Raw genomic sequence first — 14,576 nt, 5'->3', positions numbered from 1 at the left:
TAATGGAAGACCAGTTTTATTTATGGTAATTAGGGTAATAAAGCAGGTTGGTCTTATGATATAAGTGTACAAGGTATTAGAATACATCTGAAACATTGTGTACAGTCTTAATCCCTATATTAAAGGAAGTATATAGTGTACTTGGAGGCAGTTCAGAAAAGGTTCACCAAGATAGTCTTACATAGGCAGGTGATAAAGAAGGGATGCGCTCAGTCGATGGTTTGAGAAGTGTCTATTTTAATACAAGGAGTATCATGAATAAAGTGGATGAGCTTAGAGCGTGGATGAGTACTTAGAGCTATGATGTTGTGGCCATTACAGAGACTTGGATGGTTCAGGGGCAGGAATAGTTACTTCAAAAGCCAGGCTTTAGATGTTTCAGAAAGGACAAGGAAGGAGGCAAAAGAGGTGGGGGCATGATACTTTTGATCAGAGATAGTGTCACGGCTGCAGAAAAGGAGGAAGACATGGAGGGATTGTCAACAGAGTCTCTGTGGGTGGAGGAAGGAAGGAACAGGAAGGGGTCAATAACTCCACTGGATATTTTTTATAAACAATCTAATAGTAACAGTGACATCAAGGAGCAGATAGGGAGACAGATCCTGGAAAGGTATAAAACTACCAGTTTTGATTTCCAAGAAGGCAGCACGACGCAGCTTGCAGTGGCCACTCCGGAGCTGATTATCTGTTATTTGTGAAGTGGGGTGCCGTGCGCAATCATAATCGATTGAAAATGGACGTGGGAGCATGGAGGAACATCGGGAAATCTCCAGGAAGACCTTCTTCGTTGCTGCTGCTGCTGTGAGGTCCAGGTCTCTGCTGGGAAGAACAGGCTCCCAGTCCTTGGGGTCGAGTTGCCGATGGCCATTGGCAGGGCCATCTTAATACGCTTGGCAGAGGATGGTGCTCGGAGAAGCTGTGCCGGAGGGGATGGTCGTCGGCTCGGAGGTTCGATGGACGCAGAGTCCGCTGCGGTCAGGTCGCTTTCAGTGTGTTCTGCGTCTGTGAGGCTGGGTTCGATGGAGCTTTCACTGTCTGCTGCGTCTGTGAGGCTGAGTCGGGCGCCGCCGTGGAAGTCTATAGCGGGGGTATTCCCTTCTGCCGCCAGCGTGGGATGGCGAGTGTGTCGGGACCCTGGGGACTTGTAGAAACTGTGTGGAGATTTATTTTGAACTTACAGTCCTTTAACATCTTGGACTATTTTTACTGTGCCCATAGTCTGTTTTTTTTTTTATCAATTATGCTATTGTTTGCACTGTTGTAACTATATGTTGTAACTATGTGGTTTTGTGCAGGTCTTGTAGCTTTAGTTTTTGGTCTTGTTTGTCTGGTGGATTTGGAGCTCCTTTCCAGGGAATGCGCTAAGACAGTAGCGCGATATTAATACGCAGTAGCGTCTCCGGACTCTGGACTGGGGATTGCCAAACGTTATGTGGATTTTCTAGTGTAGTCTGCTTTGCCATATGCTTTTGTGATATCATTATGGAGGAACGTTGTCTCATTTTTTAACTGCATTGCATTTGTGGTTTCTAAATGACAATAAACTGAGTCTGAATTTGAATAATAGGGTTGTCATGGTGGGAGATTTTAATTTCCCAAATATTGACTGGCATGTCCCTAGAGTTAGGGGTTTCGATGGGGTGGAGTTTGTTAAGTGTGTTCAAGAAGGTTTCTTGACACAATATGTATATAAGCCTACAAGAGCAGAGGCTGTACTTGATCTGGTATTGGGAAATGAACCTGGTCAGGTGTCAGATCTCTCAGTGGGAGAGCATTTTGGAGATAGTGATCACAATTCTATCTCCTTTACCATAGCATTGGGGAGTGATTAGGAACAGACAATTTAGAAAGCGTTTAATTGGAGTAAGGGGAAATATGAGGCTATCAGTCAGGAACTTGGAAGCATAAATTGGGAACAGATTTTCTCAGGGAAATGTACAGCAGAAATGTGGCAAACATTCAGGGGATATTTTCGTGGAGTTCTGCATAGGTACGTTCCAATGAGACAGCAAAAGGATGGTAAGGTACAGGAACTGTGGTATACAATGGCTGTTGTAAATCTAGTCAAGAAGAAAAGAAGGGCTTACAAAAGGTTCAAAAAACTTGGCAATGATAGAGATCTAGAAGATTATAAGGCTAGCAGGAAGGAGCTTAAGAAAGATATTAGGAGAGCCAGAAGGGGACATGAGAAGGCCTTAGCGAACAGGATTAAAGAAAACTCCAAGGCATTCTACAAGTATGTGAAGAGCAAAAGGATAAGATGTGAGAGAATAGGACCAATCAAGTGTGACAGTGGAAAAGTGTGTATGGAACCGGAGGAGAAGCAGACATATTTAATAAGTACTTTGCTTCAGTATTCACTATGGAAAAGTATCTTGGCAACTGTAGGGATGACTTACAGCGGACTGAAAAGCTCGAGCATGTAGATGAAGAAAGGATGTGCTGGAGCTTTTGGAAAGTTGGATAAGTCACCGGGACGAGATATACCCCAGGCTACAGTGGGAGGCAAGAGAGGAGATTGCTGAGCCTCTGGCGATGATCTTTGCATCATCAATGGGGGTGGGAGAGGTTCTGGAGGATTGGAGGGTTGCGGATGTTGTTCCGTTATTCAAGAAAGGGAGTAGTGATAGCCCAGGAAATTATAAAACAGTGAGTCTTACTTCAGTGGTTGGTAAATTGATGGAGAAGATCCTGAGAGGCAGGATATGATTAGGAATGGTCAGCATGGCTCTGTGAAAGGCTGGTCATGCCTTACTAGTCTGATTGAGTTTTTTTGAGGATGTGACTAAACACATTGAGGGTAGAGCAGTAGACGTAGTGTATATGGTTTTCAGCAAGGCATTTGACAAGGTACCACCTACAAGACTTATTGAGAAAGTAAGGAGGTATGGGATCCAAGGAGACATTGCTTTGTGGATCCAGAACTGGCTTGCCCAAAGAAGGCAAAAAGTGGTTGTAGACTGGTCATATTCTGCATGGAGGTCAGTTGCCAGTGGGGTGCCTCAGGGATCTGCTCTTCAAGACCCTTGCTCTTCATGATTTTTATAAATGACGTGGATGAAGAAGTGGAGGGATGGGGTAGTAAATTTGCCGATGACACAAAGGTTGGAGGTGTTGTGGATAGTGTAGAGGGCTGTCAGAGGTTACAGTGGAACATTGATAGGATGCAAAACTGGGCTGAGAAGGGACAGATGGAGTTCAACCCAGATAAGTGTGAGGTGGTTCATTTTGGTTGGTCAAATATGATGGCAGAATATAGTATTGGTGGTGAAGACACTTGGCAGTGCGGAGGATCAGAGGGATCTTGTGGTCCAAGTCTGTAGGACACTCAAAACTGCTACATAGGTTGACTCTGTGGTTAAGAAGCCATACGTTGCATTGGCCTTCATCAATCGTATGATTGAGTTTAAGAGCCGAGAGGTAATGTTGCAGCTATATAGGACCCTGGTCAGACCCCGCTTGGAGTACTGTGCTCAGTTCTGGTCGCCTCACCTTAGGAAGGATGTGGAAACCATAGAAAGGGTGCAGAGGAGATTTACAAGGACATTGCCTGGATTGGGGAGCATGCCTTATTGGAATTGGTTGAGTGAACTTGGCCTTCTCTCCTTGGAGCGACAGAGGATGAGAGGTGACCTGGTAGAGGTGTATAAGATGATGAAAGGCATTGATCATGTGGATAGTCAGAAGCTTTTTCCCAGGGCTGGAGCGGCTAGCACGAGAGGCCACAGTTTTAGGGTGCTTGGAAGTAGGTACAGAGGAGATGTCGAGGAGAAGTTTTTTATTCAGAGAGTGGTGAGTGTGTGGAATGGGCTGCTGGCGACGGTGGTGAAGGCGGATATGATAGGGTATTTTAAGAGACTCCTGGACAGGTACATGGAGCTCAGAAAAATAGAGGACTGTGTGTAACCCTAGGTAATTTCTAAGGTAAGGACATGTTCGGCACAACTTTGTGGGCCAAAGGGCTTTAGGTTTTCTATTCTCCAAATGGAAGATTGCCTTATGAGAAAAGGTTGCAAAAGTTAGTTCAGTACTCTTTGCAGGAGTCTGAGGTGAAGAATGTATTTTATCTCAGAGTTGAGTCTTTGGAATACCTGAGTGTATTATCATATCTATTTATTTATTTCCTGATGTAGCATGGAGTAGGCCCTTCCAGCCACACCATAGCAGCAACCCCAGAACTCTGATTAATCACGAGACAATTTATAGTTAATCTACCCAGTACATCTATGGACCGTGGGAGGTAACTGAAGCACCAGGGGAAAACCCATGCATTCCACAGGGAAAATATACAGAATGGTGCCAGAATTGAACTCTGAACTCCAGAAAGTCACAGGCTGTAATAGTATCACACTAATCATTACATATTATTAGAGGCACAAAAAGAAAATCATAATAGAAATTATGAACTATAAGAATAGAAAGAATAGAATAGAAAGAACTTGATTAGAACCTAAAATTAAACTCAGTTCAATATAATGATCAGAGTAGTCTTAATGTTGCTACACTGAGGTAGTTGATTAAGGTTGTGCAGGTTGATTCAAGAACCAAATGATTGAAGGGAAGAAGCTGTTCCAGAAACTGGTGTTTTGTGAATTCAGGCTTCTGTACCTCTTCTCTGAAAGTCCACGTGAGCGGACTTTTATGATTGCTACTGTTTATTTTAAATTAGTGCCTGATGTAGGTCCATTTGGTGGTTGGGAGAGAGAGGCCTGTGATTTACAGGGCTGATTCCACGGCCCTCTGCAGCTGCTTATGTTTCTACACATTCATTTTGCTGCACCAGAGCATGATGACACCAGTAAGCATGCTATCAACTGTACATCTATAGACGTTTGTTAGGGTGGTTGGTTGAACATATCAGACCTTCTAAGAAAGTAGAGATGTTGGCATAGAGATATCTTTCTTCGTGGGTGCATGGTCCATTTTGTTGTCCTCAGCTATTGTACTCTTCATATAATTAGGATATAACTTGAAGCTGTTGTTAACTACATGGCAGTTGAAGCTTGCACTGCCATGAAATGATCTTGGGGGTAATTTTGTCCCTCAAGTTAGTTTTCCTACCCAGTCCTCTTGATAACTGAAAATCTATTGATGTCTGCATTGAATAGATTCAAAGATCAGCATCTCATGATAGATAATTGCAAACCTCAATAATCCTTGAAATGAAAGGAATGAAAGCTTGAAATTCCTTTCATTCCTTAATGGCAAGTAAGCCCTATACTATCTTTTCAACATGTGTAAACTCCACTACAAGGAAATAGCTCTCAGCATCTACTTTTTGAAACACTCGCAGAAGCTTGAATGTCTTTGAATTAGTGGACGGACCATTTTTAGGGATTCATTTTAGGGTCGGAATAAATAAACTACACCCAAATCTGACTTCTTCAAGACCTGTGTGGATGAGTATGTGTCTTTAACAACATATCAATTTTTTCCAAACCAGAAGCCCCAGATGAACCAATAAATTTGCAGTCTGCTGAGGACAATCAAGACTGGCAATCGAGAATCTTAAAGTCCAGTTGCAATCTATGGAAGACCATTATAAAAGTGAAAAGCCAATCCCAAGTGAAGCTAGGGGCAGAATCAGACACACGACAGCTGTGGTAGGGTTTTCATGCCATTACTTCCTATAAAGCGAAATGTAACAGCATAAGTAGTGGTGACACTTCAATCCTGAAGAATTCAATGCCTTTAATGCACACTTTGGAAGGGAAAATAACATTATCCAGTGTAAATCCTCACAGCATCCAGTGATCTCTGCCTCAGATACTGACATCAGAGCATCCTTGAAGAATGTGAGCTCCCACAAGGCATTTGGCCTCGACAGTGTAGCTGGCTGGTACTAAAACTCTCTGTCAATCAACCAGCTGGAGTATTCAAAGACATTTTCAGCCTCTCACTGCTGTGGCTTGAGTTTCCCACCTGCTTCAGAAAGGTAGTAAATACTCCCGTGCCCGAGATGCTCAGGGTGAGCTGCCTCAATGAATTTCACCTTGTATTATTCCCATCGACCATAATGGAGTGTTTCACAAGGTTGGCAGTGGCTAGAATTAACTCCTTCCTGAGCAAGGACCTGAACCTGTTGCAATCTACCTACTAAGAAGTAAGTCATTCCTTACTGGTTCTTCACTCTGAATGTCTCATCAACTGCAAGACCTTCATCAGGCTGTTTAGCGATTAAAACACAAGTGTTTATTGCTATCATCCCTCAGTATTAATCAACAAGCTTCAAAACCCGACCTGCACCTCTCTCTGCAGCTGGATTCTTGACTACCTTATGGGGAAACGACAATCAGTGCGAATAGGTAGTAACATCAACTATCAATGCAAGCACACCTGAATTATGCAGAATCTCTTCTTGCATGATGGATCCTGGATATGCCCTCTTATTGTTAATACCATCAGAGTTAAGTTACGGTAGCCTGAAGAACCACACTCAACAATTTAGGAACAGCTGCTTCCCGTCCATGATCCGATTTCTGAACAGTCTATAAACCTATGAACATTACCTTGTTGTTCCTATTTTTTTTAATTTTTTTTTGTAATTTATATTATTGAAGTCTTTGTTTTATGCAGCTGAAGCAAAAAAGCCTCAGTGTCAGTGATAATAAATTTGATTCTGAGTTCATAAGCAGTGGAATGAATGCACTCAGCCAAGTGATGGATGGTGTTCACATTGACACTTAAACACAAATAACCTGCTCACTGATGCCCAGTTTGGATCAGACAGGAATTATCAAAAACTTCATTGCAACCTTGTTATGAATATGGACAAAGGAGCTTAATCCCAGAGGTGAGACAAGAGTGAGTGCCCTTAACAACAATATAGCATTGATGATAAAACTTAAATCCGTGGGCATAACAAATTAAATACACCTGTGGCTGGAAACTTAATTTGCACAAAAGAAAATGGGTGTCTGTTTTTTTTATGCTCATTTGTCCCAAATCCCAGACTACCTTGGCCCAGCCATTTTCTGCTATTTCATTAACGACCTTTCTAAAATTAGTACTAAAGTGGCAATATTTGCATGATCTGCAATTCCATTTGCAACTTCTCAGAAAATAATGCCCACATGCAGCAAAGACCTGGACAACACTGAGGTATGCATTGAAAAGTGGCAGGTAGCATTTATGTCTCGTGCACCAGACAATGACCATATTCAAGTTTTGTAACTATCCTTGACATTCAATGGCTTAATTGAATGAAAAGCTCTCCTCACTATTACTATTAGGAGTCACTGTTGAGCAGAAGCTCAAGTGAAAATGTCATACAAGTGCAGAAGCTAGATGTCCAGTAAGGAGTGACTCTCCTCCTGTGGTTCGACCGCCTTTCTGCCATCTGAAGGCCCAATTGAAAACAAATGCAATGTTGGCTTTCATTTTGAGAGGACTAGAATATAAAAGCAAAGATGTAATAGTGAGGGTTTATAAGATATTGGTGAGACCACATTTGGAGTATTGTGAGCAGTTTCGGGCCCCTTATCTAAGAAAAGATATGCTGTGATTGGAGAGAGTCCAGAGGAGGTACATGAGAATGATCCCCAGAATGAAAGGCTTAACATATGATGAGCATTTGATGGCTGTAGGTCTGTACCTGCTAGAGTTTAGAAGAATAGTGGTGGGGATTTCATTGAAACCTATCAGATATTGCAAGACAGAGTGGATGTGGAGAGGATATTTCCTGCAGTGGGTGAATCTCGTGTCAGAGAACACAGCCTCAGAATAGCGTGACGGCCATTTAGAATAGAAATGAGGACTAATTTCTCTAGCCAAAGGGTGACAAATCTGTGTAATTCATTTCTACAGACAGCTGTGAAGGCCAAATCATTGGGTATATTTGAGTGGAGGTTGATAGGTTCTTGATTAGTTAGGGCCTCAAAGGTTATGAGGAAAAGGCAAGAGATTGGGGTTGATGGAATGGCAGAGCAGTCTCAATAGGCTGAATGGCCTAATCCTTCTCCTATGTCTTATGGTCTATGGTCTTATGATAGGTCACGCTCACATAATCTCAAGGGTAATTAGTGAGTGAAGGCCTTACCAACTGAGCCCACATCCTAGAAATGAATAAAAAATATTTTAAAATTTGAATGACTTTTTATATTTGTCTACTTGAAAGAAGAAAAACCCAACAAGCAGGACAGGTCTTGCTAAAAGTCGCTGCTTGATGGTATAATTCCATCAGAACTATTCCTCTTGAGGAAAGCAAATTTTTCAACCGATATCCAGAGTTGGCACGTGGCCAAGTGGTTAAGGTGTTGATCTAGTGATCTGAAGGTCGCTAGTTCGAGCCTTAGCTAAAGCAGCATGTTGTGTCCTTGAGCAAGGCACTTGACCACACGTTGTTCTGCAACGACACCAGTTTGCCCTTCCCTTGAACAACTGCCGGTCTCCCATACAACCCTGCCCAAGCTTCAAATCCATGGTCTCATGAGACTAACTGATGTCTGTTCTGTTTCTCCAATGTTGCTCAGTATTTGTGGCATTCATTGTTGTCAAGGGAACTATCTTTTGATTGACCTCTCTTCCATTGTCAGGTGTCTGCAGTCGATTCTCTGGAGGGGCAGCTGCTGCAAGTAGAAGGACTGAGTGACCTACGCTTAGAGCTCCACAGTAAAAAGCTGAACATGCATAAGGTCCTAATTGATGAACTACATCGCCACTTGTACATTAAATCTACAAGCCGTGTTGGCAACAAGAACAGGGACAAGAACAAACCTGGGTAGGTATGAAACGCAATTATGTTGGATATCAGCATGGACATGGTTTCACTCACCAAGATCATGCTTGTCTACGTTATTCCCACTTGCCTGTATTAGGACTTTGTCCTTCTGTGACTTGCCAACTTAAGTATCTGTTTACAAACAGAAGTAGTAATTTTAGCAGATTTCACCATCTGTCCTAGCAGAGTATTCCAGATATCTAACTCTCTGTGTGTAAAATTTAAAAAACTCACCCTTCAGAAACCTCTTTAAAACAACTTGTATATCACAAACAGTAAAGGTCCCAGCACAATATGTACAGTACATCACAAGTCACAGATTTCCAAACTGAAAAACATCTTTCCATCATCACTCTCTATTTCTTATCACCAGGTCAATTTTAAATCCAATTACTAATCTTGTTTTGGATCCCACATGGACTACCTTACTATGGAGGACCTTGTTGAATATTGGTTAAGTTGCTGGATGAGAATTCAACAACTATATGATTAATTCTGGAATGTAAGCTGACAAATTTTAAATCAAATAATTCAGTAAACCTTGAGCTGAAATATTGTGGTTATGATGACGCTCCATATTTCTGTAAAAGACAACATAGCTCATGAAGGCTTCCAGGAGGAAATATGGCATCATGAAGATTCCAGATATATTGCAATATAGTTAATCCTTAAATGGCCAAGCCAGCATTTCAGTTTAGGAAGCATTGAGGATAGGGTCTGTTGGTCTTGCCAGGAATGCTCAGATCCCAAAAAGGATTGAATAAAAGGAACAGCAATAGAATAACTCTGAAATACAAGGAATAAATGCTGGCAATATACAACAAATTTCTGTTTGATTATTATGGAAATTGTGCCTAAAACATCAATTTGTCATTCGACTCACAGCTACAATTGGGACTGCAATTTTTTAAAAATAAAGAGCCATTGTTCATTTTGTTCTTTTCTATATTTCTACTGTTGAAAGTATTTTTATGAAGGTATAAACACTTCAATGTTAATTCAATTAATAATCCAGATTTTTCTTTTTAATAAATAATATTGTTTTTGGCCAATTGTATTTACAAAGGAAAACCTTTTGTGTAATTGTGTACTTTGACTTTCATTTGCCTACTGAGAATGTCGTACTATAAGTCATGCAAAGAGCTTCACGATGGAAAGGTTAGCAACAGAATTGTAATTACAACATTTCTAAATCACCGACTGCCCTGAAGAAAATCTGAGGAAGGCATTTTGCTTTTTAATACAATTTTGTTGTTTCAGTAAGATATTCTTCTATTAATCATGCATTATATTCCACATTCTGAAATGGTTCCATGTAATATTCGGTTCAAGGGCATTCCAAGTTGGACAGTAAATGCTGGACTTCTTTGAGACATCCCCATCCTGCATGTTGAGGAATTATTATAACTATATAAATGAATGTCAGACAGCAACTACTAAAATGATATTGACAAGTTAGCACGAGCACTGCATCCAAAGATCAAAAACCTGACAAAGATGTCACTAAGCACTTTCTGCTTGTAGTATTTCAATGAAATGAGATTTTCTCACTGTTACCCTATTCTCTGTACCTCTAAATGCATTCCATTTTGTCACTTATTTAATTCCTTTATTACAGTTAGAGTGAAACTACCTTTCCACCCTTTCAGGAACTGCACTCTTAATAATTTTAACTTACTGACTTTAATAAAAATCTGTCCATTTCTCCTCTGATTTCTTGGCCAATAAGCATATTTTCTCTGCTTTCACCATTTTTAATTTGAAACATACATTTTTATTATTTTAATTTATGAATATTAAACTGTTTACTCCTGAGTATAGTTACTCATTACTTAGGATGTCAGCAATTGAAGATTAGAAGAAATATTTGGAACAGCATTGGTGCATCTATTTTCAGTTTCAGAAATTTTATGTGCTTTGTGACTGCTGCTTACTACCTTTTTGTCTGCCAATGTGTAAGTAAGTCATACAAAAGGTGCCGTTCTTGCTATGTAACTGGTTAACACAGGTAATATACAAAAGCAGTAATGCATTCAACAGATAAATGTATGCAAAATTTAACAGGCTTTCAAGAATTTATTGCACACGTCTCAGAATTAATCTTTTAGGACCAGCTTTGAACATCATAAAATGCTTCTTATTCTTAAGTATGATGCACAGCAATAGCTCTCAACAATTTACTCCAAACATGATGAAGTGAAACAAAATGGATTCAAAAGCTTTTCATAAGAAATGCTAATTTGAAAGAACTCATGAAATCAGTCAATATCTCATGCAGCAAACTTAAATTTTTCTGAAACTAAATTAAACTAGGTGCCAGAATGTTCATTGGTAAACTGATTAAAACATATTGTTTTCCAAAGAATTTTAGAAGTGCGATGTACCATTGGCAACTCCAATTAACACTTAATTGATATTAACTTCACACCATGTTAATCCTTAATCAACAATATTTTCCATTGAAATATATAGGTTGCACATTGCAGGACTTGAAACACCAGGAAGATCTATGAACGAATGAAACAGAGAGATAGTTCCGAGGCTGAAGAAAAGTAGGGAGAAACTCCATATATTGCTTAGTTCTTAACATCTTGGTTATCTTGATGAAAAAGGATAAGAAATAGGAGCAGGAGTAGGCCATCCGGCCCATTGAGCCTGCACCGCCATTCAATAAGATCATGGCTAATCTGACCATAAGCTCAGCTCCATCTACCTTCACTTTCCCCATAACCCTTAGTTCCCTTACTATGTACAACTCTATCTAAATGTATCTTAAGTATATTTAGTGAATAAGCCTCAACTGTTTCCCTGGGCAGAGAATTCCACAGATTCATCACCCTATGGGAAAAACAGTTTCTCCTCATCTCTGTCCTAAATCTTCTCCCCTGAATCTTGAGGCAATGTCCCCTAGTTCTAGTCTCACCTACCAATGGAAACAACTTTCCTACTTCTATCTTATCTATCTCTTTTAAAATTTTGTATGTTTCTATAAGATCCTCTCTCATACCTCTGAATTCCAGAGAGTATAAATTCAGTCCCAAGCGACTCAATCTCTCCTCATAAGTTAACCCTTTCGTCTCTGAAATCAACCTGGTGAACCTCCTCTGCACTGCTTCCACAGCCTGTACATCCTTCCTCAAGTATGGAGACCAGAACTGCATACAGTACTCCAGGTGAAGCCTCACCAGTACCCTGTATAGTTGCATTTAATATCAAGCCATCGCAGTATTTTCAGAAAGCAGGAAGAAAATGGAGCCAGTTCTTGCCATTTGGCATTCCTACCTTGAAGAAATGCTGAGCAGAGCAGGTGGAGATGACAGACGCTGGAACAACACACAAGGTGCTAGAGGAACTCAAACAGGTCAGGTGGATCTATGGAGAGAAGTCGACAGATGATGTTTCAGGTCCAGGTTTTATCTGGACCCTTCATTTGCCTAGATGTTGCCTGACGTACTAAGTTTCTCCAACACTTTGTATGCGGAAGCAAAATGGAATTGTTCTACAACAGTGATGTACAATTTTTGCAGGCAGGGCCTGATTGACAACTTCAAATAGTTTTGAATGTTATCTTTTTACTAATTCATACCTAATGCTGGTATTTGTAGTCAATTGCTTAAAGATTTATATATCAACGTTTGTTAAGAGCAGAATGTCTGTCAGTATTTGTAGCAAACAGTAACAACATTTTCTTGTTTGAAATGAAGTGAAATGTAACAAAGTGAACTGTGATTGGTGCTGATAGGTGGTGGATGCCGTGAGTTGCTTTGAATCATTTTTCTGGGCCTTAAAGATCACAGCAGCTGTGTATGTTTATTGATGTAACTAATTTGAATTCCTTCATGTTCTCTTTCTATATTCCCAGTCAATTTTTGTTTCCATAGGTAGATTTTCACTATTTTTCTCTAGATGTAAGCAGGAAGTTGAAGTACAGCAAGGTGGCAGTTTAAAACCAATCTAAATGAGTGATTATTTTTATTTTAGAAGACCAGTCCATGTGAAATCTTCCATATATAAGATGAGATAAAATTTTATTTATTCCAAAGCAGATTATTATTGCAAGGTTGCTCAGTCTGGAATATATACTTCATAAAAGTACGGGTAGTGCATACTCCATCTCATCACGTTCTGCGATCAATCAAGCCCATTTATTTGTTTCTTACAATCCTCAGTTGTTAAAATGAGATTTCTCAGTTTCATAAACCAGAATCAGATTTCTTAATATTAACATATCTTTATGTCGTGAAATTTGCTGTTTTCTGGCAGTATTATAGTGAAACACATACATAAAGTTGCTTGACGTTACAATAAGAATATATTAAAAAATCAATAGTGCAAAAAGATCAGAATGCTCTCCATGGTACATCTCTCGAAAATTTATTAGTCTTTGGTGATGTACCAAATCTCAAGTTCTCATGAAGTATAACCACTCGTGTGCCTTCTTTGTAATTGCATCAATATGTTGGGCCCAGGATAGATCTTCAGAGATGTTAACACCCAGGAACCTGAAGCTGCTCTCCCTTTCCACTGCTGATCCCTTGATGAGAAGAACTGCTGTATGTTCTTCCACTTTCCCCTTCCTGAATGACCTAATCCGACTCAAAATTCTGGAAAACTCTGAGAAATAAATGTGTCAGAAGCTGCATTATTCGCTATGCCTGCACATAGAGAGAATCCTTGTTTTTTTATTAAGACTGAATCTCTGGAATTTATTTTTTTATTTTAGGGATATGGCACAGTAATAGGCCCTTGCAGTCCGATGAGTCTGTGCCACCCAATTGCACCCATGTGACCAATTACCTACCAACTCTTCTGTCTTTGGAATGTGGGAGGAAACTGGAGTATCCAGAGGAAACCCACACGGCCGTGGGGAGAACATACAGACTCCTTATAGAGAGCAGCGGAATTGAACCTGGATCTTTGGCATTGTAATAGCGTTATGTTAACTGCTACCCTCCTGTGCCGCCCCAAAATGGAGAACGTTTCCCTCTATTTGTCTATTTGTCTTCTGCTACTGCAGTCAATTTTCCTCAGTCAATTACCCTACATACCTGGTGAACATGCAAAGTCTACATAGACAGCACACGAGGTTGGGATTGAACGGGTTTGCAGAGCTGTGATGTGTTCCGCTCTAATTATTGAGTCAGTGTGAGAAGAAATTGCTGTTCTTCAACCACCTTTAACTTCAGGTATATCAATGGCTTAAGTAGAAATAAAAGAAAAACTTGTTTAGGTGGAATTATAATAATTACTATAATTATAATTGAATTGTTTAATAACTTGAATTAGAGTTACAAAAGCAGTAAAGGAGGCCACTCCTAGCATCATTTTTCATGTGCTGGCTCCAAATTGGTACACTGCATTTTAGTTTTTGTTTTGTTATTCCAACTGCAATGTATCACTTCTCCGTCTGTTGTATTTAATTTCACTGGCCATTTTATTGATCAGTCCATGGCCTCGTGGCTTCATTGTTCTGATTCCTAATATCATCTACAAATGTGCCCTGATCATTAACTGATAACAAAGAGAGCAATTACCCCAATTCTGATCACTAGTAAACAGCTTTGTATACGCCTGCTGAATTAGAAATCAATGTGTAATATCCTCCATTTTTCGATTATCGTACAATATTACTATTTGCTACTGCTGCCTCTTTCATGTTATGGGCTTTCATTTTTATTAAGAGTATCACTATATGTCAGTTTCATTGTCCACCTTTTGAAAGTTCATTGTGCACTTTTTCAAAGTCCACTGTTACATACCCCGTAACTAGGTGTCTAACCAGCAGAGAAAGAAGCATCCGTTGGAGTTTGGTGGTACCAAACTAAAGGTGTTTATTAATAAAAATAAGCAAAACCAT

At 40.0% G+C, this 14,576-nt stretch overlaps 1 protein-coding gene across 3 annotated transcripts in view; it reads left to right on the top strand.

Annotated features, from left to right (window-relative positions):
- exoc4 (exocyst complex component 4) overlaps positions 1-14,576 on the top strand; it is a 502,794-nt gene that overhangs the window by 23,434 nt on the left and 464,784 nt on the right. For all 3 annotated transcript variants that reach the window (XM_059987073.1, XM_059987074.1, XM_059987075.1), the window contains exon 3: positions 8,535-8,719. In XM_059987073.1, coding sequence (XP_059843056.1) covers positions 8,535-8,719 — 185 coding nt within the window. The remainder of the gene's footprint in view (positions 1-8,534; positions 8,720-14,576) is intronic.

This window comes from Hypanus sabinus, chromosome 13 (assembly GCF_030144855.1).
Source record: "Hypanus sabinus isolate sHypSab1 chromosome 13, sHypSab1.hap1, whole genome shotgun sequence".
Taxonomy (NCBI): Eukaryota; Metazoa; Chordata; class Chondrichthyes; order Myliobatiformes; family Dasyatidae; genus Hypanus; species Hypanus sabinus.
This window is presented reverse-complemented; position numbering and strand designations above follow the sequence as displayed.